The sequence below is a fragment of the Opisthocomus hoazin genome, chromosome 1, assembly GCF_030867145.1.
Source record: "Opisthocomus hoazin isolate bOpiHoa1 chromosome 1, bOpiHoa1.hap1, whole genome shotgun sequence".
Taxonomy (NCBI): domain Eukaryota; kingdom Metazoa; phylum Chordata; class Aves; order Opisthocomiformes; family Opisthocomidae; genus Opisthocomus; species Opisthocomus hoazin.
Genome location: NC_134414.1, coordinates 14207227 through 14233691, shown reverse-complemented (window position 1 = coordinate 14233691; position 26465 = coordinate 14207227). Strand labels below are relative to the sequence as shown.

At 42.0% G+C, this 26465-nt stretch overlaps 1 protein-coding gene across 8 annotated transcripts in view; it reads right to left on the bottom strand.

Moving 5' to 3' along the window:
* Positions 1–2255: 2255 nt before the first annotated feature.
* Positions 2256–26465, bottom strand: part of FAT3 (FAT atypical cadherin 3) — a 439942-nt gene continuing 415732 nt past the window's right edge. For 4 of the 8 annotated variants that reach the window (XM_075417267.1, XM_075417266.1, XM_075417270.1 and 1 more), the window contains 6 exons: positions 19851–20004; positions 18142–18797; positions 15899–16012; positions 12204–12263; positions 9561–9596; positions 2256–8944 (listed from right to left, as the gene is read on the bottom strand). In XM_075417267.1, coding sequence (XP_075273382.1) covers positions 8325–8944; positions 9561–9596; positions 12204–12263; positions 15899–16012; positions 18142–18797; positions 19851–20004 — 1640 coding nt within the window. In that variant the 3' untranslated portion in view covers positions 2256–8324. Of the gene's footprint in view, positions 8945–9560; positions 9597–9990; positions 10067–12203; positions 12264–15898; positions 16013–18141; positions 18798–19850; positions 20005–26465 lie in introns of all 8 variants that reach the window. The other 4 variants (XM_075417271.1, XM_009932567.2, XM_075417282.1 and 1 more) reach the window with 3 other exon arrangements.

Here is a 26465-nt window from a genome sequence, read left to right as displayed (position 1 = left end):
TCTGGAAGGCTAGAAAAGCAAGTTTAACTGGGGATACGAGCTAAATATAGGCATACAAACACCCCTGGTACTGCTGGGGAGAACATACACCTGAAACAAACTAAGAGAGGAAGAACTCGATGTTCACTGGCTGTTACATTGTCCTTGCCTCCTCTCCTACACCACCATGAGTGTTTCTCTGCAGCCAGGAGCCCTTCTCCAGAAGGCTGACGTGCCTTGAGGAAAATACTTTCTTCCTTGCGGCATGTTAACTGCTGGCTGAGAAGAGGCAGGGGGTTTCTAAACAGCTCTGTCTGAATTTGAGAGAAAGTCACAGTCATTGTACTGATTTTTTCCGCCATTTCATTAGATTTGGGGGCAGGTGGGATAAAAAGTGGAAGCAAGACGGGTGTTACCAGCAGGGAAAGGTCTTTGGTCTGAAAATGGAGATGTTCAGTAGGTTTACAGATAGAAAGGACTCTCTCCTTCTCTTCACATCCAGCTGACTGATCCCTAGGATACTGCGGCAGCCCCCCAGGTGTTTCTGAAGGGCAGGAAATGCCACAGACCTGACTGATTTCCATGTTGTTTTGCATTACAGATATTTCTGTGGCAGTAAGAAACTTTTGTGTGAAAAAACTCCAGGTCCAGTGAAATCACTGGAGCGCTGTCTTTAGTATCTGCTCCTTCTCATTTTTCTCATTAGATGCTGCCTCTTTAGTTCTAAACCACAACAGCTTCTGCTGCTGTGTGAGCTTTTAGTCACCGGCTGCACTGCAGTGTTAATGGGGGAAGGCGGTTTCCACCATGTTGGACTGGGTATGCTGCAAGTTTACACAACCTGTTACTATAATACATGGAAGGAAGAAATAGCTTATTTGTGGTCCAAGTTAAGGGGACAACCAGTGGTCGTGCTTCCATTTTGACAGGACACTTACATGCGTTTTGACCTGCTTGCCATCTCGATTCTCACCTTTCCCATCCTAAAAGAAATCCTGGTGCCATTCCCCATCTCTAGCTCTGGACATTAAACAGAGGCAAGAATCTTAAGCCATCTTGTCCTGAATGTTCTCCAAACTAGTCTGACTTCCTCATATAATGCTCTGCTCCATCTCATTATACCGGTGAGCTTCGTCAAACTGCCATGCTACTTCTGCTGCCACAAATATTTCCCTGAGATTCTGTCAAACTCTGTTTGGAAAGGTGGAAAACAAGAAGAGTTTCTCTACATGCAGGTAATATAGAAATAGAAAAATAAGTAGGAAACTGGCTTAAGTAGGGGACTCACTCATTCTAGGAAAAAAGCTTCGGAATTCTTGGGGAAAGAGGCACTTCACGTTGACTTGATATTTTGCCTTTCCATAGCTTAAACTTCTGTTTCAAAAATGTTGAGAAAGGTATTTCTGCCCCAGCTGGCGGGCTTCATTGAAACGCTACTCTGGGTCTTACATGTTTTAATGGGATGCCGTGCTGCAGGCAGCATCCCTCCTTCCTGGCAGCGCAAGGTGTGCTCCCGGCTGCATGATGGCAGGGCACTCAGAGAGCTCTAGAAGGAACATCCCTCCTTCTTTCTGCACTGCAGCTGCGCTGCCCATGCTTCAGTCCAGCCTGGCTGGGGCAGCTAGGGCCACAGAGCTGAACAGATGTGCTGAAAGAGAAGTAAATGCTGTATTCCTGAATGCAACCCACGGAGCAGATGGAGTATTTTGCCTAGCACAATTATGGCTGTTTTCTGGGCCAGTGCTTACACATCTGAGACTTCGCACCTGAATTTGTCTCAGCTGGTCCCAGCTGCCAGTGCCACGATGCTGGAAGATAGAGATGACCACAGCAGGAGGCAAATCTGTGGAGCAGGCTGTTGCTTTATGTGACCGTCTCACATACCCCTGCTATGCAGCTAACACAGGACAGCTGGACTGCCCTCTGAAGTGGTCTCAGTCAACGGAGCTCAATGCCTAGATAGCTACACGATGCAATGACGTCTTTTGCACCATTTGAGGATGTGGATTTAGTTAGGTAGCTGCCTTGGCATACACACATCAGCGTAGCAACTCTTGGCAAGAGAGCTCTGCGGTGCGAGTAGGGGCCCCTGTGGAAGAATTGCCATGTAATAATTAAATCAATTTGAAGAGTCCAAAAAAATAGCATTTTCTGCAATCCTGCACAGAGAAAGGCAATGAAACGCTACACTCCTTGCAGAATTGATGTGTCTTATCTTGTTCCCTCCTTTGAAAGTAGGAGAAAAATTAAGAAATAGTCAACACAGCTGGGCTTTTCTTTTTGTTTACTTGGAAAACTTGTTTTAACCATCAACTTTAGCAAATTTTGGCAGTTACAAACCTGTACACTTTTTTTTTCTTGTTTTGTTTTTATAGCAAAAAAACACAAGACAATACTGCCAACAGCAATGATGAAGGTACAATTAGTTTTCAGATAAAGGACTAGACCCACTCAAAAGTGATAAATCTTCCCTTTTGCATAAGATTGAATTTATTGTCATTGGAGAAATGACATCTCTTAAAACCTACTTGAAATGGCATAAAAATCATATCTCTAGCTTTTTGTGCAAAACACATTCATTTAAAAAAAGTCAATAAAAACATCTTCTTAAAAACAGAAAAAAGTTAAACAAAAAGAGCTGAACCCAAAGGAAAGTTACAGTACATTTTGAAATGATTAAAAAGTTTTCAAATCTAAAACTTTTTTGTTTTTTATTTTTTTGCTGTTACCTTAAAAGTTTAAACCAACTTTGATGACTTTTGAGAATTATACCAAACAAACAAATGAACAAAAAAAATGAAAGCGACCCAATTGGCATCAAATATCTACAAAAGCCTGGTAATTTGAAACCATTATATACAATATTTTATAAACTTCTTTTTAAACACCAAAACGTACATCTTTTACAAACCAGCCTGCTTGCGACAGGTAAAATTTACACGACAATCTTTTCCGATACAGTGCTTTAAAGAGAACTGGTTTCACTCCTAAACGTCTTTGTCACCTCCTGAAAAGCGGCAGTACGGGCTCGTTGCATTGTTAAATAATAACGATTGAGGCATTCCTATGACAGAAGAATGCTACAGTTCTGAGGGCTCCAATCTCTTTCCATAACACAGTTCAAGTGCACTCTTAACACTGGTAAAGATTACTTATGGCCTTTGTGTAATATGAGATATTTGCAATTATTGCTTTTCATTATTACGTAAAGAAATGAATTTCATATCATTTCCTCCCCTTCCGCCCATCCCTTGGATGACTGAAGCTAATTTACTAACTGAATGCCCCTTATGACAATGGAGATGTTGAATGTGAAGTTTATGAAACACAGGCTAAAAGCCATGGATAACGGGCAATGGTCTATATTTCTAAGACTTAAATCCCTGTTTGGTGTATTGAGAGGAACAGAGACACAAACAGGCAAAAAGCACAGTTTTACTGCATGGTAAATGATTGCAAACCATCAGAGAATGAACCTGAAGGTGTAGCGCTCTCGTTGGAAACCTATGAAATGTCCATTATTACTCAGTGAATAGCTCCAAAAACTACCAACAAAGCACAAATGTACTTTCACTACTGGTTTTAAATAGCTGGTTTTCTCCATTATTAAGGATGTTCCCTTTTCAAACAAAGCTCAGCCCAGCTGGTCCAGGGCACCTCCAGCTCTCTCTCCCATGACTGCAATTATTATCAGCTACAATAATTATATGCATTTATTTAGCTTTTTCAAGCAGGAGCTCGATGAGGAGTAAGGATGTGTTCTTAACCATTTGTCCCATCCTGCCCACATTTCTCGTTACAATGGAATTTATATTGACCCAAGATCAACAATTTTTATGTTATATTCTCAAAGTTTACAACCTGCCTGGCTCACAGAGACGTCAGGCTGCTGTAATCATCATTTCAGTGGCATGCATTTCCTCATCATGCAGAACCCAGTCCGAGTTTCTGACTGGAGGGGGTACCAAAACAACAAGGCTAGCACTACTTCAGACTACATTAGAGAATTTAGAAAAGGGAAGAAATAAATTCTGAGGACCAAAACTTAACTTGCCTGTGGGACATGCAGAGGGGGACAGCCCGCTTGAGAGATGAAGCACACAACTTTCTGACTTCAGGAAAACATGGCAGCAAAAAGTGTTTGACTCTAGTCTTGTGCTGCTCTATAGGCTAAAGAAACCTGCAGGAAAATTCAGGATCAAAGACATCACCAAGCTTTAGGAAAATAGCTTGACTGCATGGAAATCACAGTACTGTAATAAATCTCTGCACGGTAACATCCTCCTGGTTGCCTTTGTATGGTCCTACAGGAGGGCAACTTTATGGTGGTCTTCTAGTGGGGGTGTCCATTTGGCCACGAGCGAGGGAACTGATGCTGCGGCTCCTTGGTGTCACCTTTGGTCCCTTGCCCTGCTATAAGATACTAGCTCAGACAGCAATCACATCCAGTATCTATGGCTTCATAGGGAAGTTTAGCTTTTTTTTTAAAGGATATTTATAATACAAAGGCAAAATAATTAACATATTTAAGAAAGGTACATAAGCCTAATTTTTCCTTTTGCACAAGGCCATTTCATGTTGTATTGGCAGCATAAGTTATGTTGTCAGTCACTTTAAGGCTCTTTCTGTTGCCAGAGTTATCAATAAGTCTGTCAGTGTGTATGACTTTTTCACCCTGGTCGAAACGCAGAGAAAAAGTATCCTTTTACTCAGACTCATACACCCCTGGCAAAGTCAGTGGTTTTTGACACAAGCAGGTACAGAATCATAGAATCATAGAATCATGGAATCATTAAGTTTGAAAAGACCTTCAAGATCACCAAGGCCGGCTGTTAACCTAACACTGCCAAGCCCACCACTAAACCTTGTCCCTAAGTGCCACATCTACACGTCTTTAACGCATTTGAATTATAACAAGTTGCTTATTTCTTTTGTTGCTTCTTTAAAAAAACAAAGACTGTCTTGATCCTAAAAGTTATAATCCACTGATACTCAAAAGTACATTATTAAGTCTACGACACCTCTCCTACAGATGATTCCGAAAGAAAATACCGTGTAGTGGAGCCATCTACAGGAATGTGAACTGAAATACAGACACACAGGATAAGTAGATGTGAGGGGAAGCTCTAACAGAACCAGGGACCTGGAAATGACAGCAGCAGCAATATAAAAATCATCGTACGGCAGAAAAAGAATTATATATTGGATGGAATGATATGAACACTAATTCTTACATTAGGCTATGACTGTATGGTTATCCTCCAGGTTAGAAGATTAGAGCTTGTCTGTGTAGAGCAGTAATTGAAAAGGAAACAAATTGGTTTGGATTAACAAGAGAGATGTCAGTATGAAAATCTTAGTCCCTAAGAAGCATTTCACCTTAAGATCTGCATTTGGGTCTTACCATTACCAAAAAGAGCCAGAACAAAACCAGAAAGGCCACAGAAGTATCAATGTTCACAGAGGGGCATCTGTTTGAAGGTGGATTAGGCCTGTCTTATTTGGAGGGGAGGAGATATTGAGGTATAGAAATAATGAGTGGGACAGAGAAGGCTGAATGGGTGGTCCTTGGCACCTTCCCAACAGCACTTCAATACGCAGGCATTCAGTGAAATGAAATGGCAACGACATCAAAACAGAAAAAGTACTATACATTGTATTTATGCATAATTTACTAGTAAAACTCACTACCAACAAGATATTTCGGAGGCAACAAACTTGGTAAGAAACATTGATTTTTTTTTTTTTTTTGTACGGCACTGTGATATGTCCCAGTAAAGTTTTGATATCAGTGTCTCAGGCTTACTGCAGAATTTTCACTACAGAAAACAGATGCTAAGTACACTTCATAACTTGCTGGGGGCTCATACAGAACTAATTGCATAATGGATAAAAATGTCTCACGCCAAAACTGAGTAGGAGCAAACCCTATATAAACTGCAGCCCGATGCTAAGAGACCATTACAATTTCAGAAAGTCACACCAGCTTTAAAAGTGCAGCTAAATTTGCAGCTTTGTTTTTCAAACAAAGGTGTTCCTGCTTTTGAAGAGTAATTGCATCTGCTTTCCTGCAACACTGATTTCACAAACAATGCAAGTCATCCTCTATCCATGCCTCTAGGCTTCCCAAACCCTTTCATGGCCTATTGGCAAATCCTTCGGTTCCTTGCAATCGCGATACAAATTTTCATATTTTTTTTTCTTCTTGAAAACACAAGGGTAATAGCAGTGGAAAGGGGCTGAAACGTACCATGAGCACATTCAGAATATATCACTGTTACAGAAGCATGTTTACTTTGAGAAGACCAAGTGACATTCATAAATTCAATGGACAGGAACTATTTGCAGACAAGTACTCGACAATACTTGTATGTGCAGTACATGGTCTTTCTAGAAATTCACTCAATTTATTCGTGTACCTGTATAATTAGCTGCTTTCTAGTGAAGAATTGCTGCATGATCCCAAAGAAATATCTACACCAAACTTCCACAGCTATCTGAGCTATTGGAGGGAAGCAGCAACATATTGTACCTACCCCGAGCATTTTAGAAATCCTGTTTTATTAAAAGTGTTACAAGCTGCAGTTATTTAAATTACATTCTATTAATAATTTCTTTGTACTGGGGGCAATTTCTGAATAAATGCTTCCTGTATGTCAAGAAATGGCCCACAATTTAATTTTGGGTGAAACTCAAGTCAGTCAAGAACATGTTGCCATGGAATGTAACTGCTGAAACTATCTAATCAAGGTGTTTGACCAAGAGACAGGACCTGGAATACAGCAGAGGAAACCTGTTAATGAATCTGTTCATCTATAACAATGATTTATGTATTGAACAGCTTTTCAGAATGGCTGAATCATGCCATGGAAGGAATGGATTAAACCCCAGCAGTAATGCAGACTGCAGACTCACATTCACTGTATAAGGTACACAGATGCTGTAAAATGCAGTGGCAATAACATTTTCATAGCACTGAGCAACGGGTATGTATATTCTGCTTTAATACATTGAGTGAAAATCCCATATTTCCGTATTGCACTTGGCTGCTCAGGCCAACTCGGTGTGAAAGGCCGTTTACTCCAGTCAGGCTGAGGGAAGCACAAAAGCAATCTGATGCTGTGGTTTTCCTCATCCCACAACAATATCCTGAAGTGTGCAAAAAACTTCTGGAAGTCCTCAAATCCTACGAAATGACACATCCAGCAGAAAATCTAGGACCAGACCTCTGGCCGCAGCCCGTCCGTGCGGTTCCACCGACTGAGTCAGTTTACTGCAGCTGAAAAGTCCCGTGAACTCTAAGATGGACATTTGCCAAATGACATTAAGCTCAGGATCTGAGGTTAGTAGCGTTATATGCGACTTAATTGCAACTAATTTTACTGTAATAATTGTAGCACGATGACTGCTGTTAAAGAGGTGATTGCCCAAGTAAGGAATTTCAAAGAAATCAGCAGCGCTTTGTAGACAGTGAGGTTTCCCGATGTTTTCAGATACACGTTGGCATTGCATACAGAAGTCAAAGGAGACTGTGCATATGCAGCTGGGCCAAAACTGGGCCACTACTGGGCCAGATTCTGCCATTTCTAGAAGTCATAATGGATGAAGTTATGCACATGCACCTGACATCAGGTTTTAAAAAACGGCAACCAAAATAGGCTACTGTGGAGTAAATATGCGCTGCATATCTGTTACTCTGCATGCACACAAAATAGAATGAAATGCTACGTAACAAACAAAAGTACAGATAAATATTTATGGACAAATGACTGGTTGCTTGTCTTGGATAAGTCAATTTGTAAATGCTGTTTTTTCAGCCATCTGACGTGTTGTACACAGCAGCCTCAGTGATCAATTGTTTTCACTCTTTTGTTGACATAAAATTTCATGCAACAGTGTGTCTTGGAATGAACCATATGAGTTTCTTAATACTGTGGGGAGATCATAACACTGTAACACTTTTAATAACACAATATGAAAAAAAATATAATCAAACTTTGGGGGAGAGAAAGAAATTATTTAGCAATTATTGTTTTCCCCTGCCTCGAAAGCTGAGTTTTACTTCTGGCAATAAATAGAAGGTACATACTGTCCAGATTGTCTGTAACAATTTTGCCATGTATAATACTTAACACAATTGGTCTCTTCGTGTCTGCACATACAGTATAATTTCTGAACAAGTTAATAATGGGTTATACTGTATTTTTGCCTTGCCCAATATATATAGATACACCTTCAGCAAAACTTCTTCTCAATATTTATACTATTAATTGGACCAAATGACCAAAAAAAAAAAAAAAAGAAGACGAGGAGGAAGAAGAAGAAGAAGAAGAAGGGAGCTTCCTTTACACTTGTGTCTGATGCTGGGTCTCCACAAATGGAATGTGAACATTTTCTAGGTTGAGTTCCTCCACACTTTCATAGTCACTCATGGCTACTTCGGAGTCATCAAAGCCGCAGCTTGCTGAGACATCAGAGGAGGAGGCATCTAGAGAGTTGTGCAAGGATAAGGGCATCTTACCTGCACTAACGTTTTCTGTGTTCTGGCTTGGGCCAACAGCAAAAGTACTAAATTCACTCCCAGCCTGAGAACCTGTGGTGTCCGTCTCATTGGGGAACTGGTGAGGAGGGAGGTATTGGCTAGGGTGGAAGTGCGGCCGTCGCCTGCAGTCAGGGCTGAGCGTACTTGCCATTGAGACCGGCTGCGAGGGTGGGAGGGTTTCGTATTGGTCCGGATAATCCTCTGGAAGAGGAGGTGGTAATTGGTCCTGGCTTAAAAACTCCTCTTCGTGAGGGGGAGGGTAGTCGCTGTCAATGTCGTAGCCACCAAGGTAGTAATCTGTTTCCAGCTCTCTGGTGCTGCCGTGATGAGCTGAGCCTCCGTCTGCCGCCTCAAAGTTGGGGACCTCCTCAATGTCAGACAAGCGCGCACTTGGCATCCAGTCAGAGGTATCCCAGTGATACGCTGCAGCAGGAAAGAGAACCACAGCGCTTAGGATGGGGCCACTACTGCAAACAAAGTGTCCTGCATGCACTCGCCTCTTAGTCCTGACAGCACGTTCAAATCACAGCATGCGCCACAGGCCATTGACAAAGGTCAGCCATGCTCTGACCGGACGGGTAGGGAAGGAGAGTAAATTATAGTATGATACTAGTGCAAACAAGCAAAGAAACAAAACATGGCCACTCTCAGGCATTTTGCTTTTAGGATCCTACTAGGTTGTATTAGAAACTATGAGTCCAAAAAATCAAAATGACAGAATTCTCTGAGTTAATGCTTTTCACAGTTATTTGAAAAAATCTATGAATGAAGTCAGCATGCTTATGCTATCACATCTAGTCTTCCCTTCTACCTCCAGTGACTTCGTTTCAAGAAAGAAAGTGTGCAAGCAAATAATCTGATTGACTGAAAACCGGATCCTGAAATAAAAAAAGCGTCTGGCCGTTCTCATGCAACATTTGAACCCAAGAGAACTCAAACACAAGGACATGTGAAGCAGTTCAAGAAAAAAACAGATCAAGTCGGTGCCCTGCCCACCCCAGCCCAGTCCAACAGGCAGAAAGTGTCTCAGAAAAATCACCTCTGTTGTAGTTCTGTCCTTGATCCATAACAGACACTGTCAGATACAAAGTGAAAAGTAAAAACTGGTAACTTGGAGCTTGTTACCAGCATAGTATTACATGTGAAAATACAAAACTCTGCATGCATATTTCTAAAGTACAGCTGCCTCGGTGTCATTTTAATAGGATTTTTAATTGTTCTTTATTTTAGCGTGCAAGATAAGCTTGCCCAGTCAAATGCAGACATACATAAAGAAATGATTATGTCATGTGTATTATATTCCTTCTCTATCGTATCTTAATTATTTACCCTCACTGAACAGATATGGAATTACGTTAGAGCTGGAACTCTTAATACAAAAAGGGCTATCCACCATCTCTAAGGTTCATAATTGCAAAGTACATTTCTCTCTCACTTGTTCACTTTGAAACAGAAAAATAAGAATCTACCATTCTCAGGGCCGGTTCAAACAAATCTGGGCCCACCTCGGCTCAGATACCATGGTGATGGGCACGGTATAAGAACCTGAATAGAATAGAATACAAAGCCATTTAATGGGGCCGTCAGCTACAATGCCCCGCAACCCCATACCCACCTCCCGCTTGCACTGCCATGCTAGCCCGTGGGGAGGGAGGCATTCCAGTATGGAGAGGGTACAGGGGTGGGGGAGAGAGCAAGGAAAGAGGTTTTATGTGAGACAAGAGCGGGGAATAAGCCGCAGCATTTTCTAGATGAGATGCTCTTGTTCAGCCACATGGTACTGGGCTTCATGCACAAGGTCACCGGGCAAGGTCTCTGGACTGCGCTGCTGGAGGAAGTCTGGCCAAACAGACCTTTATGGCACTCCAGTACTTAACCTCTGGGATTCAGCCACAAACAAGGGCAGAGAAGACTGTTCTCCAGGCCTCCATCTACTAACAGCACTCTTGCCCTTGCTTATCGGCACAATGTGCATGTGGTGATGGTGATTTCTTCGTTAGCTCATTAGCCAAAAGACAGTAGCTTTCCACCTGCTCTGCATTAGCCTGGGGTGAGGAGCGTTGGGGCTACCGCAGGTTTAGCAGCAGTGTCTGAACCGGCCCTAACCATCCTTCTCCTTCTTCACTTCTTTTTTGTAAAGAGGATTTTGCCATCTTTCAGTGTAATGACATTGCACCCGAGATGTGTCAGGTCCCTCCGAGCTGTGTGGTTTCAGAATCCATGAGAACCTCACTAATTTGCTGACTCACAGAACCCTGGCAGCTCCTGGGCGAAGGGGCCCCATCCTCCCACGGTGCCCAACAGCTACTCTGCCCGCCGTGCACCACGAGTGCTGGTGCGGCTAACGATTTGCTGCTTTCACCAGCTCCGCTGCAGAGCATGCAAGGTTTGTAAGTCTCACGTGAGGAACTGGGAAGTGGGCAAAGCATTTTCAGTGATGGCCTCTTGAAACTGCAACCAGACTGCCTTTTTCTGATGTGTAAATCATGATGGGGAGCCAATGTGATTGCTTAAGCTTTCTTTTAGAAAGGTAAGGCCATTCACAGCTTTCTTTTCAGCACTATTTCCTTATTTTTTGAGTGAGACTTTCTTTTTGAGTTAACCTTGGCTAATTCATTTTATTTGATAGCCAGAAGAATGACACTCTTACACTTCAGGCAATCAGTAAATCTACTATGGACAAATACTCAGGTGCCATCACTAGCTAGGACTAAAAGTGCTTCTCAAAACTACCATGACACAGCTCAAGAAAAAAATAAGTCAGTTCACAAAAAGAATTTACTTTACAATCTTTACGCATTATTCAGGTCAGATTGCCTGAAGTCTGCAAAATCTGGCTTAAATTTGCTACAGACAGAAGAAATTTTGGACTTGTGGATAACCTGAGTTGATGTTGAGCTGACGTTTTCCCAAGGAAAAGACAAATGTTGTATAAATAAATAAAAGTAATGTTTATCTTTGATACATCACAATTCCTCAGTGCTTTATGCAAGAGGAAAACAGTGATCCTGTTTTACAGGTAGGGAAACCAGTTCACTTCTAAGATGATGTGCCTGAGGTTACCCAGGAAGCCAGTGGCAGAGCTGCATGTCGGGTCCTTGCACCCAAATGCCATGCTCTACTCAATGGGCACATCCACCCCAGGGGAAAGGCAGTGGCAGGCAGGCTGCGTTGCTACGTGGCATCCACGGCCTTGTGTCTACACATCTATTTGACTCTGTGTTATTTGAGACAAACCCTCCACCTGCCTACCATCACTTTGCTCCTCTCTGCATGGTGCCATTGTAGTGCATCGCCCAGCTTTACTGCAGCCTGGGATACTTTACAGCCTTCCTGTGTCGTCTTCTGTTTCCCAGCTTCTGCGGCTAGGATAATCTCAACGATACGGCTCCATCATCAACCTAATGCTATTCTCTCTGAAGGCAGTGGGAATAAGCAAGCAAAAAGATTGACTTGAAGAGGATGAAGGCCTTGACACCTTTTCTACCACCCGCAATTACCCACAGATATTTTGTGGTACATCCCTCTGGTGTTTTTGTGTTTGCTGGTGAACATGCTGAGCTGCAAATCCCCATCCCCGCCACAGGTTTGCTGGTCAGTGTAGATTAGTGAGGTTCTGCTGGGATGTTTCACAATGAAAACAGGAAGCATCGTTGCATAACGAGAAAAAAAAATTAAATACCTTCATTTTCTATAGTGTCAACTACATTGTTGACAAGCTGTATGACAGTCACTATGGAAGCTTGCAGGGGAAGGAAAGCAGAAAATAAAGGGAGGGGAAGGACAGCTTCAGGTTAGTATTTAAAACACACATCATATGTTACCACAATAAATTCTCTCAAACAGACAGAACTGACATTGAAAAAAAGAAAGGCTGCTGACCAATGCATGATTTATGCAGTGGGTTGCAGGACATTTCATTTCAGTTAATCCCATACATTTCAGAGTGGTGACAAACTGCAAATCAGCATTTCCAGAAAGGCGTATGGGATGATGTGTATCACCTCATAAATTCAAGCAGACCGGCCAGCTGATTCAATTAACCAAAGCAGTATCTTGTCTACCTGACATTAATTTCTAATTCATTCTTGCTTAAAGGTCTCCAGAGACGGTGCCATGTGCTCCTAGGGATCATTATCTTGTAGACCATCACACCACCTGAAACGGTGCTAAACTCAATCTAGTTCCTAAGAGGAATGTTTTACTTATTTACTATTCACTGTGTAATACCTCTGGGGCATTAAGCAGTACCGCTGTAATAAAGAGGACAAGTCCAAGTAGGTTTGGTTCAGATTTTGATCTGTGTTTGACAGAGTATTTTCACAGAATGCTTTGTGTGTTCTCTGCAGGTGTTTTAACAAAACATACTTTTCCCTTGAAATAATTAATATAGACTGTGCAATTGTTTAACGTGGGGTCCAACAGGCTGACAATGTGTGGTCCTCTAGATGATCTGCATTTTGCACCAATCCTCCTATCTTTGAGGACCTGAAATAGACCCCACCAAAACCAGAGGGCAAGCTCTGATTCAGTGGGTACTGGATCCATCCCTTTTCCTTTGTCTTTAATTATGAGAAAACCAATTGCTTTGGAGCAGGCCATGAAGGGGACCAGAAATGTTGGGCAAGACATACTTTTTTGTTTCACACAGCCAATAGACTTAGAGGTCACAAGAAACATGCTACCTTTAATAGTGCCATTCAAGTATATGTTGAATATTTTGATGTCTTTGTTAAATTTTGTGCATGGGGTCAAGGATCTCACCCAATATCCTCAGTCCTTGTGAAGGCTTGGCAAAAACAGCCTTGGTGAACTGAAGCAGCTGTGTTCTATATCTACGTAGAGCGTGTTTAGGCCACCAACAGTATTGGTAATTGCACAAGGGAGACTTGCTTTGGCTAATGCACAATAAACGGTGTGGAAAAATAAGTGACTCCATGTAATTAGCTGCTGCATGGCTAGGAAAAGAGGTGGACGGCAGCCATAAACTCTAAGAGAACAACCGAGAGTGAAAAACAGAAGGCAAAATATCAGGGCCAGCACAGTCTTCATTGCAACTAAGGTTTGGCTCTGCTGAGAGCTGAGCAGAGCATGTTCATGGAAGGGAGGAAAACTTCTACCCCAGGCAGCTCAGTGCAAGGCAATACTCTTTACCAGCATTGCTTGGGGGTAGAAAACTGGTGTCATCAACTTCAGTTCCTTGGACTTCTCAGCACAACCAGCCACTGGCTTGCAGTGAAAAAGTAACCTAAAAATACACTTTTGTTATGCCCTGCCCATTCAAAATAGCTTACCATGGAAACCTGTAATTTGCCTTTGAAGTGACTTCTCAAAATATTATTGCTGAAAGTGGGCAACTTTTGTTTAAATTTGTGGCTAATAAAAATCTTTGCTTTTTGATCACTGCTAACTACTCTCAGCAAGACTAGGGGAACTGAGCAATTCAAATGCATTAGAAATAAGGTGTAAAGAATAAAAGTAGGTTCAAAATCACACCCAAAAAACAGTTTGCATGGTGAGACAACCCCTATTCGACCCAGCAACAGAAGGCTCCAAGCACCATGGAGAGGGCAGGAGGAGGCTGCCTGCACCTGAAGCAGACTGGCAGGATGCGTCCCAGTGCTTCTCTGGTGCAAAGCAGGTTTCCCCAGTCGGAAGCGATTCACCAGTTTCACAGGCCAGTGTCAGCACAGTTGTTTGTACAGCAGCGTGACACAAGCCTGTCCCCATTGCCAGCCGTGTGAGCACCTGGCAGCGTTGCTCTGCGCTCTGAGGAAGGACCCTGGAGAAGGAAGGACCTTGAAGAAGGAGCAGCCTGCCCTGTCTTCCCAAAGGGCACGGATGCCAAATTGCACTTGTTGTGGTTTCACTGACAACCTTTTAACCTCTGCAGGGATGTGAAGGATTTATGGCTTCGAGAGGGATCTCCGTTAGCCCTTATGTACAGGTGAGTGAGCATGCATATGCTTATTTATGCCTGTATTTATATTTTAGGCTCTTTCACTGCAAACCTTCCCTGCTGCTGCAAGAAAACCAGAGCGTGCAGCCTTGCATTGGCCTCCGCAAACGACTCCAATGATTTAAGTTTCTTCCCTCAGTCTCTCTGAAGATGTGGATTTGTTTAGACCCTGAACTAGAATTGTTATCTCTAAAGGCCATATTTTAAATGCAGCTTTCACAAAAAATGAGCAGGCGCAGAAGGTCCAATCCAGCTTCAAGTGGGTACCTTTGTCACTGATTTAAATGGGGGCAGGATCAGATGCTTGAAAAGCCTAATTAGAATTTGGGAGATATAAAAAGTAGCCATGAACAACAAATGACCACCTGAATAATTATTCTAGAGGTATTTATAATATAATTATATATTATTAAAATAATAATAGTTTTAATAATTATTCTAAAAAACATTGAAAGGTGGGTTTTTTTGGGTGCAGGGGCAGAAAAGCACGGAGAAGCCTGACAAAAATACTCATGATGCTTCAGCCACAGCTGAACCAAAAGGAACTGCAAGTGCACTTTGCTTTAAGTGCTTTTTCCAACATTTACGAGTACCTAGGGAAGAGCTGCATGACATGACTGAGGAACTGAGTCTCCAGACAGTTCATTAACTGGCAGCTGAGGAGGCTAAGTACAATTTCTTTGTGATAATCTTTTTCTGTGTATCTGAATGAGGCTTCCCTGACATCCATCATCCCTCCTGGCAGAAACATCTTGCCTTTTCTCAAACCCACCACTCGACATACATGGGCTGTAGAACAAAGGTTTGCTCTGACTTTGTAGGCCTCTTTCAGGCTGTGTATGGCTCTGCCCATGTCACCCACTGAGATAATGATGTAGGACACGAGAGCAGGCAACGAACATGCACCGAGCAAGGATTTAATGGTGCTCTATTGTTTGCTGAGCTGTGATTGCCAGGGACAAGCCAAGCCACCAGGAACTGGCTCATCCACTCATTGCTGCTGCTGAGCACCAGCAGAGTTTTGTTGGGACCATGAATGAGACCTGGCAAACGGTACTTTTTAAAATTCTCTTTGATTTGACTGATGAAACATGAAAGCCATCCTCTTCCCAGAGGGAAAATGATAGGAACTCTACAGCTTCACATGCAGCTTATATCTTGGCAATGTGATTCTGCTGTATCATACCTCTAATTCACTGTAAAGCTTGGTATTGATACAACAGCTCCAAGCATCCACGGTTTTAATTACGTTCCTATAATTTAAAAAATGGACACAAAGTGAGGGTTTGAACCCAAGACTTTCTGACTTCTAGCATCATTAAAGGGTTTCTAGATGTCACCAAAATGTTTTTAATAATATTACAAAGAGAGTTAAATAGCTTTGTCCCCAGCATAATAAAGATAAAATCATTTCTTACCATTATCATCACCAGAATCGGACTGGAAGGAGCTGAGGGACTGTACTTCGGAGTTGCTGCCTTTATTACTTCCTGCAAAACAGGTCACTTCTTCAGCGTCATCAACCCCTTTACCTTTATTGACAGCAAAAACAAAGCAAAATGGTACTCTCTAGGTATGCACATTTGCCTATTTATACCACAGAGCCATTTAAATCCTGCAAACAAGTAGCCTTCTATTATTTTTGTCAGAATAAAATTATTTCCTTCAGATAGAGGAAATGACCTATTAGCCAAGAAGGCAGCTGATGAAGATACCTAGACTTCTGAAGGCCCTTTCAAGTGGCTGACACCACTGTAATCAAGGAGGAAACATCTGTATCCAGTATTGCCTTTTTAGATGCCATGTAGTCTCAGCAGCAAAGAAAATGACTTTTAAATTGTGGTATAAACATCTTATACAAGAGATTACAGTTACATTCATCTTTACTGTTCATTTCCAAATTTGAGAGCCTCATTAAAGGCTCATTCAATGCTCAATAAAGTTACTGTGCATCTTTTTATTCATACCAGTGGCCCTTGGATCAGATTTTAATGGCTTCGTCACTGACATATAATAGATTATGCTTCAATGTACATTGCTTTTCATCAGGGACATTCAGTCTTGACAATTCTTCTACAGCTTAGAAATGTAACTGTAGCCTATGGTATAAATTCTCATGTAATTAAACACACAGGAATAAACACATTCAACTGCACATTATATGAGTGATAATAAGCAGCACAAAAAATTATTCTCCTTAGTAAGCACTGCAATAGATACCTGAGCTAACTACCAATGAACAAGCTCAGGCACTGCAAACACGTAAGTACAGCTCTCCACCCGGTAGCTGTAGATATTTCTACCCAGCATGGGGCACCTCCATACAGTATGGGCTGATTTGCTCCTGCTGAGAAGCAGGGCATGGAGTAGATGGAGCGAGTGCTGCAGTAACGAAGCTGCACTGCTTCCCACTCCTTGACAGCTGAGGTCCGTCTCCATGGCATGGCCTCATGCTGTGCAGAAATTCATACGGATACCAGCAGTGTCTGCGGCAGATACACCCAGGAGAATACAGAACAGAGCATGTATGGGGGCTGGCATGCTGATGCTTTCAATCAGCAAAATTATTTTTAATGGTTGAAAAGGTCAACCACAACACGACTGTGAAATACAGCCCACAGAAATGAAAACTAATGCCTGTTCACTAGAAGACCTCAGCCAATGTGTTGCCTTAGATGAAAATGTGCAGGTCAGGGCACAGGTATGAGGCAGTGCGAGATTCCTCTCTCTATTCCTCTATTCCTATTGTCTAAAACTACAGGACTATGAAAGTTTCTTCATCATGTAGTTCTATTTGATAGTTTTGATTGAAGCTGTGTTGCAATGGGTTTGGAGATACATTACAAAAAACTAACTACTAAAAAGAGAAAAGATCATACAAGTTCTTCGTATGCTAAAGCAAACATCTCCCAGTCCGTACGACATGTGCTGACTTGTAAGGATAGACAACGTAGGGTTATAACTCTGTCCCAGAAAACTGGTATTTCCTGCTATGACAGAATATGTGAAATCTGTGATATCTCCAGCAACTTCTTCAGGAATGGAGGGGGCACAGTGTTATCAGGTGGGAAAGCATCAGAGCACAAATAGGGTAATTGTAGGGATCAGAAATTTTGTGATCACTCTGATACTGAATGCGGACTGGAATGCAGTGGACTGAAAAGATGATCCTCTAAGTAGCGCATGATTTTCTGTTTCAGTTCATAGGCACTGGAAGTATAGAATCTGAGTTCGTTTGTCCCTGCTGCAAAACAGGATTGCTTCTTTCACGTTTAAATGTTTGGAATTCCCTCAGGAGACAAACTTTCCAAACCTAGCAGAGTTTATATTTAAGAATTCTGCCCTAAATTATTTTTTTCCAATAGAAAAATGATTGCATTGTATCACTTGAACTAACACTCAGAGCACTTATTCATATGTGCTTTCTGAACAAGTGAAATAAATGCTTTTAGTCATAGCACACAGCAGTAGAGCTCTTGTATGCCTACTGCTAATTATTTCCTTTCAAAATTAAACCGAATCACTTCTTGGAGAAATGTAACAATTTTAAGTGTATGAGCTTGGAGTGTTAAGAGTACCCATGCCACTGTACCTGCTGAACCCTGAAGGCAACCCTTACCTATGTCAGGAAAGAGTGAGAGCAGCAAGCGGCGGTACTTACTTTCTATCCCAGCATCCCACGTGCTCTTCCTGATGGAGTCACAGTCGGAGCGACAGGGAGACACAGCGGGCAAGTTTGGAGCTACGCTGCACACCACCACCCCCCTCCTGGCTGTCAATATTCGAGGGGACTCGGGATGAAATGTTGTCATCTCCTGGTGCTCCACACTAAGCCCATCCACTATCTTGTCCAGGTTATTCCTCGAGTCACTCTGGAAGCATGGGGTATAGGCCATCGGCCTCACCGGGACCTGTGGAGGCCCAACCTCTTGGTAGATGTTTCTGCTGTCTCCGCTGTTCCTGATGTTCTTGAACTGGATGCCATTGCTCTTGTTGAGCAGGGCAGCAGTAGCTGGATCTTGTACAAGCGTGATGTTGTTGCGGGAATAGTTCTTCCTGAAAACTTTCTTCCGAAAAATGATAAAGAGGACAATCAACAGAAATATGACAAACAGGACCACAGCTATTCCAATCAGCTCCTCCTTGCCGACATATGAATGCCCAGCTTGTATATTGGGAACCACCACGGGGCGAAGACCACAGTATTGCCCCACATAGCCAGGGGTGCAGTTACACAGAAATGAACCAAATATGTTGACACAGGAGCCACCATTTTCACATTCTTCTCTTTCGCACTCATTGATGTCTTCTTCACACCTTAAAAGAAGAAAAGGAGAGTTTGGAGTTTGGAGAACACCTGCAAACAGCCCAACTTGTACTTGATAACTTATCTTGTCAAAGTGGTACCATTGCAATTAACATCTTGCTGGTGCTTGGCAAATGATCTTATTATTATCATATTATTTAATGGCTTTGATTTTTTTCTACAGCTATTCCATAGCTTTTTAATACAATACAATGGAAACATCAAGAAGGAAATAAGAGTCTAAAGCATCTGATAGGAAGAGGCTCCCCAACCGTAATGAGGCTCATTGAGTGTAATAGAGAATCTCAGCCTCTTTGTATTGTTTTTGGACCATCTCATGGGATTCAATACAAAATATTAGGAGGATTCAATTAGAAAGTAGTTGAGAAAAAAATAGTAAAAAAATCAGAGTAGTTATTTAAGAGAAGAGGAGGATATACTGACTGTGTAAAATTATTTAGGGTTGGAGATAAAATGAACAAACATTAGAGAAATGGGGAAAAAAAAAGAACAGGGACCTTACAGAGAGAGGAGAATTGGAAAGAAGCAGAGGTGATAAAAAGAAAAGGCAGAACAAAAAGTACAAACATTAGACAAACCAGATGAGAAAAAGCATGTTGATGGGCAGGACAGGGGACTTTCTGCTTCTACACCAAGTATATGATCAAGGCTAGGATTTAAAAAAAATGAATGCAATAAATTATGCTTTTATGTCAGGGCTAAGATGACTTGATCCATTTTCAAAAAGAAGATTACACAGCACCTTCCACAGGCTTTATGGGATTGTTCAACAATCCTCTAACACTTAGGTGTGCATATCAGTGAAAACTGGAGATAACATCCTGAAATAGTAATTCAGGAGGCCATGCTCAGAAAAGCATTTCTGAACACGCAAGCCTCATGGATTTCTCAGCTGTCATTAGCTTAGACTTGAAATAAGCACTAAGTTTGGGGTTATCTTTTGCTAGGTGAATCATAGCTTTTGGGTAAAAAATGCCTGACCAAAAAGCCCACCATCACTGAATTTAAAAGCTCCCTTTGCCCGCCTGGAGCGGGTCACTTACGTCACTCCTGTTAGGCCGTTTTTGCAGTTGCAGATGAAAGCGTTGCCGATGGGATCGCACGAGCCTCCGTTCCGGCAGGGATTTGGGAAGCAGGCTGTGATCTCTGACTCACAATTCCTTCCCGTAAACTGGGAGAGGCAATTGCACTGGTAGCCTGGGAGGTGAGGGACACAGAGAAACAAATCAGAAGCCTACCACTGTATCTGTCTGGAAGCAAGGGGATCTATTTGGTTACTTTATTCCAAAAATACATACAGTACTGTGGGGGCAAGCGGATTTTTATATTCATTCAGGTATGTCTGTGAGGTCCACACTAATGCCAGTTGAGAGTTTGTTTACCTGGGATGTCTGGACAATTGGAGCTCATGTCTACAGCCATGGACCAAAGGAACAGCTGCAGCCCAGACCGTCCTGGTCGTCATGATTGAAATAAGAATAAATGTCATCCACGTACAACTTCGGTCATAAGAAATATTCTAGATCAAGGACACATCTACCAATATTTTTGAAAATACAGACCATACTGCTGATAGTGGAAGCCCACACTCCAGTTGGGGCTTCACTGAAGAACAAATACATGAGCTGAGAACTTTTCCATATCTGCCTCTTACAAAGATGACACAGTAGGGATGTGAATACCACTTTCATAAAGCGTGTCATCTGGGTATGAACTATAAACTTCATAATACCAGCTGTCCTGGACAACGCCAGTCCTAATCACAGCTCATTATGTGCAGTGTGTGCTATTAAAAGACTGATTAATCACTGGCTGCAATACATCAGACATAACTCCACTCAAGTGGACAGCGACCCCGTAGGGGATCAAAGTCCTACTTCCATATTTCTTGCCAACAGAGGAGCAACATCAGAGCAAAAACCAGTTCTTAAACCCATCAGTTCACTCTGCCAAGTATCAAATGACAAATCTCTTTTTTTTTCACTCTACTTGTGATTTCATATGGCGCAATCCCATTAATAAAAACTTTTTTTAAGGTCACAAAGAAATACAGTGAGGCAGTGCATCTCTTTATGTTGTGAACTGGATATTGAAATCTGAGCACTTTTTCACTCTAAAAGAGCAAGGAACATGTAGGTTGTGAAAGCCATGAGATGGCTAAGGCAGTCCTTGGGATGGAAAGACTCCTAGACCAGAGTTGTTGAACTAGCAAAATTTTCCTGGATATCTCTAAAAAACTTTGACTGATTTTTAAAAAAACTACTTACACAGTCCAAGTGTCCCACACAGATGTGTAGGTGAGCTTCAAGCACCAGTTATGGGTTCACGTACTTACTGAACATAGCTCATCAACCAACTTGAACAAAGAACCTTCCTGCCATTAATACTGCTGGAGTTAAAGCCGAAATGGTTGAATGCAACTCATTTCAGTGTCAAAACTATAGGAGATCAAACTGATGTAGCTGAAATATCATCCCTCAGTGGTAAGCTTTTTAAACATGTTTTTAAAAACTTTCTATAGCCATACCTCTGAAAAAAAAACCCAACTTATTTTAAAAGCCACTGTTCTAGGGAACAAGACAGGAATTTCCATCACAGTTACAAGGAAAAGAATTTCATGGAAACAATACGGAAAAGCCCAGTAGAGGCATGAGGCAAAACCAATTTTGCATTATGACTCCCACATCTTTTATGTCCTATCCGGTTTGATTCGTCTTGTTCAGCTACTCTAATTGAATTCTTTTATGAGGACAGGCTGTAAAGAACAAACTCGGAATCAGACTTGGTGGCGTATTCAGTCAGGATTCCAATCCTATTTAATCGAAGATAAATGAAATAGATACTCAAATATCATGCTGTTTCATTGTCCTGATCCTAGAAGGAAGATAGAAGCACGGCTGTTTTCAAGGTTGCAAAGTTAAGAAGTAAAATTATTCAACTCTGGAGATTCCTTGAAAGCATATTTGGTCAGCATCAGCAAGATGGTACTATTTTTTACTGTTTTATATATATCTCACTCCAACAGTCTGGACTTTCTGCACAACAACCTTCTGGACCTTTAGAGATCTGGGTCTGAAGAATTACAAAACTGCGACTATGCAGGCATTGCATTTTGATGCCATCCCTATGGCAGATTTATTTTTAGTTGGCAACGTAGCTGTTCTAGAAATACTGTAGCTAGAAATCACAGCATTAATAAATAAGGCTGTTTCAGTGCTTCATTTTATGACTGAACAGTGACATCTATAGTTCAAAAAATTGCAGTAATGTTTTATATATTTTTATCATCTTGATGAGTTTAACTGAAATGAAAATGTTAAATTCAAATATAAACCATTTTATTCATAAACAAATCTGTTGTCTTAAATAATAGCAGTATAAATGTGTTCTATTAACTAACTGATATTTTAAACCTACATAACTTTGAAGTGGCTTTAAACACCAACTTTCTATACCTAAGTTACTAGTTGCCAATCATTTGTAAGACAAAGCCTTTGAATCACTTTCATTTCATGTCTTGTTTGTTTCAGCTGATTAAGTTCTGGGTTCTCAGTCTGTAACATATTCTGTTACATTTATTCATTGCAGAAAAAAAATATGAAATATCAATTTGGTAAAAAAAATAATCATTTTATCACTAAGTATAAAAAGAACATGGTTTTATTAACTATTATCATTGCCTGTTTTTTATATTAAAGGTGCACTAGCTTCAATGAACATTTTATACTAAGCAGAGACGAAGCTGAATGCTCCAGATGGGTCAAAACTCTAATGGGCAGTGTATGAACAAGACCAAAATGAAAAGTCTGCTTCTGAAAGCCTATATTTTTGACTCAGTTTGATTTAATGATGGCAGAACACAGTCAGTTATTAGAAGACTGAAGTATTCAGCATTGATCCTAAGTCTAGGGATCAAACAGAAATAAAAAAGACAATAAAACAAGACAGTATTAAATCACAGCATTTATCACTGACTTTTCCTCCCATTGGAAGCACTGTCATACACCTGCCAACTCTGAGCCACTGGCAAAAGGCACAGAACTTTCCTCTGCCACGTGCTCAGAGCTGCAGAGCATTCACCCGAGAGGGCTCCAACACAGCAAAGCGTATGTTGAAATTTATGGGGTAGGGAAGTGAAGAGCTGATACAATGGCTCAGTACACAGCACATATCGACTCGGCCAGCAGACCTGCCAGACCTTTCATGCTTCTCCAAAGCTCTCAGCAGATGCTGTGATTTTGCCTGCTCACCACACATTGTAGCCACACGGCTGTGGACAAAGTGCAAGCGTAAAGAAAACCCTTTTGGTCAGGGGTGCATCTTAGGTCTAACAAACAATTTTTATTACACTTTTAATTTAATATCGTTAATATCATACACTTCTTCCTATCCATTTAGCACATGAATATTAAGCAAACTTCCCATGTCTGAGGACAACAGAGCTGAAGAAAAGGCGAAGTGCCCTCTCCTCTTAGCAGGGCATGAAAAAACCCTTTCAAGCAAACTAGTGCTTGCTCCTGTTCACAGCGAAGGCACTGGAAGTCTTGGAAATTCATCAACATTTAGGATCATACAGTCCATCTGATTTCCCTCCAGGAAATATGAATATTTCATTTTGCACACTGATGCTGGAAAATGTTGATCTGCATCCTCCAAGGCAACGTCACCACTGTTGCTTCAGAGGGAACCAGTGGAAAAAGATAGAAAGCTCTGGTAAACATGTCTGCAGTGCTGCTGGGCTAGGACCACAACACTCTCAGCATATGCCACAATATCCTGTACCAACAGCTGACCTAAGAGCAACAACAAGCTGTGAGCAAGGATACTGCCCTTTTAGGATGTATATGCATTCGCAAGATCTGCAGAGCAACGGCAGTGAGGCTGCGGAGGAAAACAGTTGGTGCTGAGCACCCAGCACCCTCAGTGCACACATTTCAGGGCCTTAGAACCACATTAGCTGCACTCCTGACACACGTCTTCCAGTTCAGCACTGTCCAGAGGGAAGCGTGGTCCTGCCCCCCGATATCTCAGCTTTCCACAGCAGGAACCGAAGCACAGTGAGAGAGGGTGATCAGAAGATTCACATCATAGCTCCTTCGTGATCTAAAATATTATGTAGACATAGCCCTCTCCTGCCTACACATAGTCTTGGGCTTTCTGGTTGCTTTTTTTTCCCCTCCTATGTAGCTGAATCTCGTCTTCTCACTTTGACTCCCCCACCTTCTTTTCCTGTCTTGCTGGCATGTCCCTGTCCAGAGGAAAAGGGATTTTTCAGCCCAGACCTTACTCAAGAGCAACATGCTGCAAGTGAGGACACCACACAGGCTGCTCTCTGCCTATACCTATGCTTGCTTGGCACTTAATAAGCAGAGACAGTGGCAAAAGGCAGGCACAGTGCCATCAGCAGATGGGATGCCTTTAGGCAGCTAACATCTCCATTGGTAGCATTGCCAGCCTGAGCACCTCAAAGTCTGTCTATCCTCAGGTTTACTTGGCTTTGTTAAAAAGGATGCTCTGAATGGCTGCCAATTCTTTTTTTGAACATGTGTATGCTCCTGTTTCTATCTATCGTATGCAAGAGAAGCTGGGTTTTATTTGTTATGTGCTTTGGCTTTTGCATTTGATCTCCCTATGTAGTTTCTTTCCCTGCTGTGCAGCTAGACCTGACAAACTCAATGTCCAGAAACAGGCCTGCCCTTGGCCTCGCTTACATGGCATTTTATGGCAAGTTAACCGATGAGAACTGAATGTGAAGAGGACCTCTCCCAGCATTTGTATTTTGGTATGTTTATGGACATACCAGGCCACTTTCAAGAACTGTGTGTTCTTCAGCCATACATATTCCTGCCACTTCAGATATAACTTATCTGCCTTCAAACAGATGACTGCCTCTTGCCACTTGGTATGGAAATGAACCTCAGTCTTTGTTAAACTGGTACTTTCTATGAAAGGATTGGCAAGTATGTGCTTTGAAAGTGGGAATTTAAATCCAGATGTCTAAAAGCATAGCTATAAAAAAGATTTTTAGAAATTAAAAAGCTTTTAGAAATTAACTGATGTGCATTTGATATGTTCACACTACAGCATGCTGGTTTGTTTTTGTGTGTGAAAAGCTGAGATCCAGAACATAAGTAAGAGCAGGTCAGTTCATGACTATGGTATTAATACACCCATTTTCCCCTAATGTCATTCTTATGAACTACCTAATCCTCACAAACCCCCATGTGTTAATGCTGCCAACATGCTTTCAAACATCTATTAAAACCACCACCTAAGTGTCAAATTGTATTTTCCACTCTCACTGGCTTTTAACTATTTATTAAAAAGAAAAAGGAAGAGAGAGAGGAGAAAGCAATGACTTGCGGTCCTCACACTCTGACCACAGTCCTTGACTCAGCAGATATTTCTGCTCACATGCTTCATGTTCAAATAAAATTGCCTACTCATATAAGCCATTTACTTCCATCAAAGCCAGATGTATATAGGACTGATCAAATTAAAAGGAAGTAGCTATACTTATAATTGCAAGGCTTTACAAGCACGAGGTTTCTCTCTGTGGTTGAAAAGCTTGGCGCAGCGTTTGGATTTGATTACAGTAAAGCCTTCTATTGCTGTGATTGCTCATGTTGTTATTCATGCAGATAAACATACATTTACTACTGGAAGACCTGGTAATGCCACTCTGTTATTAAGGTTGTGTGACATTTCCCATTTTAAGCCCTTATATTCAGCAGCTTATAGCTTAACCACACTTTAAACACTTCGTTGAATTTTCTTAGGAAATTTCAGTCCAAAGAGCCAAGCTGTTTCTGAAAGTCATGCTGTTTGTCAGGTTTCAAAATGCTAACAACTTCCTTCAAAAATAGCTTCATTGACCTGTATTTATGGATAGGGGCTGAAAAACCTAGAAGAATGTGGCCTGTATTTCAGGGCTGTGGTTTCCAGTGTCTCCAAGAAAATTGTCCTGAAGCTGTATACAGCAGAAGTCGCTTTCTGCTAGGAGTCTCCTGAGCTGTCAGACCTGGTGAGTGCTTGTGCCCCCTTCCCAGCCCTTACTAAGTATGCATGGGGTCCCTGAATGGGCAGTACCCTCTCTTTAACCACCGACAACGCTGGGCAGACGCTGCTGTCGCAGGACTCGGTTCGGACCCATGGGAACACATGGGTGCAAGCAGAGCTTTATGTAATGGTTGCTTTCTGCTGGCCCAGAAACCCGTTTTGAAAGCAGAGAGGTTTTTTGGTGCTCTTAGTGATGTCTCAGAGCATCTGAGCTACCTGTACATTCTCCTGCGGGCTAAGATTCACATCTTGTCCTGCTGTTCAGTGTGCAGAGAGGTCAGACAGAAAGAGCCAGCACTGGCCAGCTAGCCCTGTGCCAGCTCTCCTTTCAGGGCAATACCTTCGCCATCAGTCCCAAGCTCTGTGCAGCCCATGCGCTGTGCTGTCCCCGACCCAGGTGCTTTGAAGATGCTGTGAATTTGCCCATACGAACCCTAACAGCAGCAGCGTGGACACAATCCCCACGCACGCAGAGCATCGCTTTAGCGATTCCCAAAACAGGGCCGTAATATTCCGCTATTCCCGAAACTGCAGGATGAAGTGGAAGGTCATCAGAGGCAGCTGTGTAGTAATGGTCAACGGGACGGTAGGCACTTCTG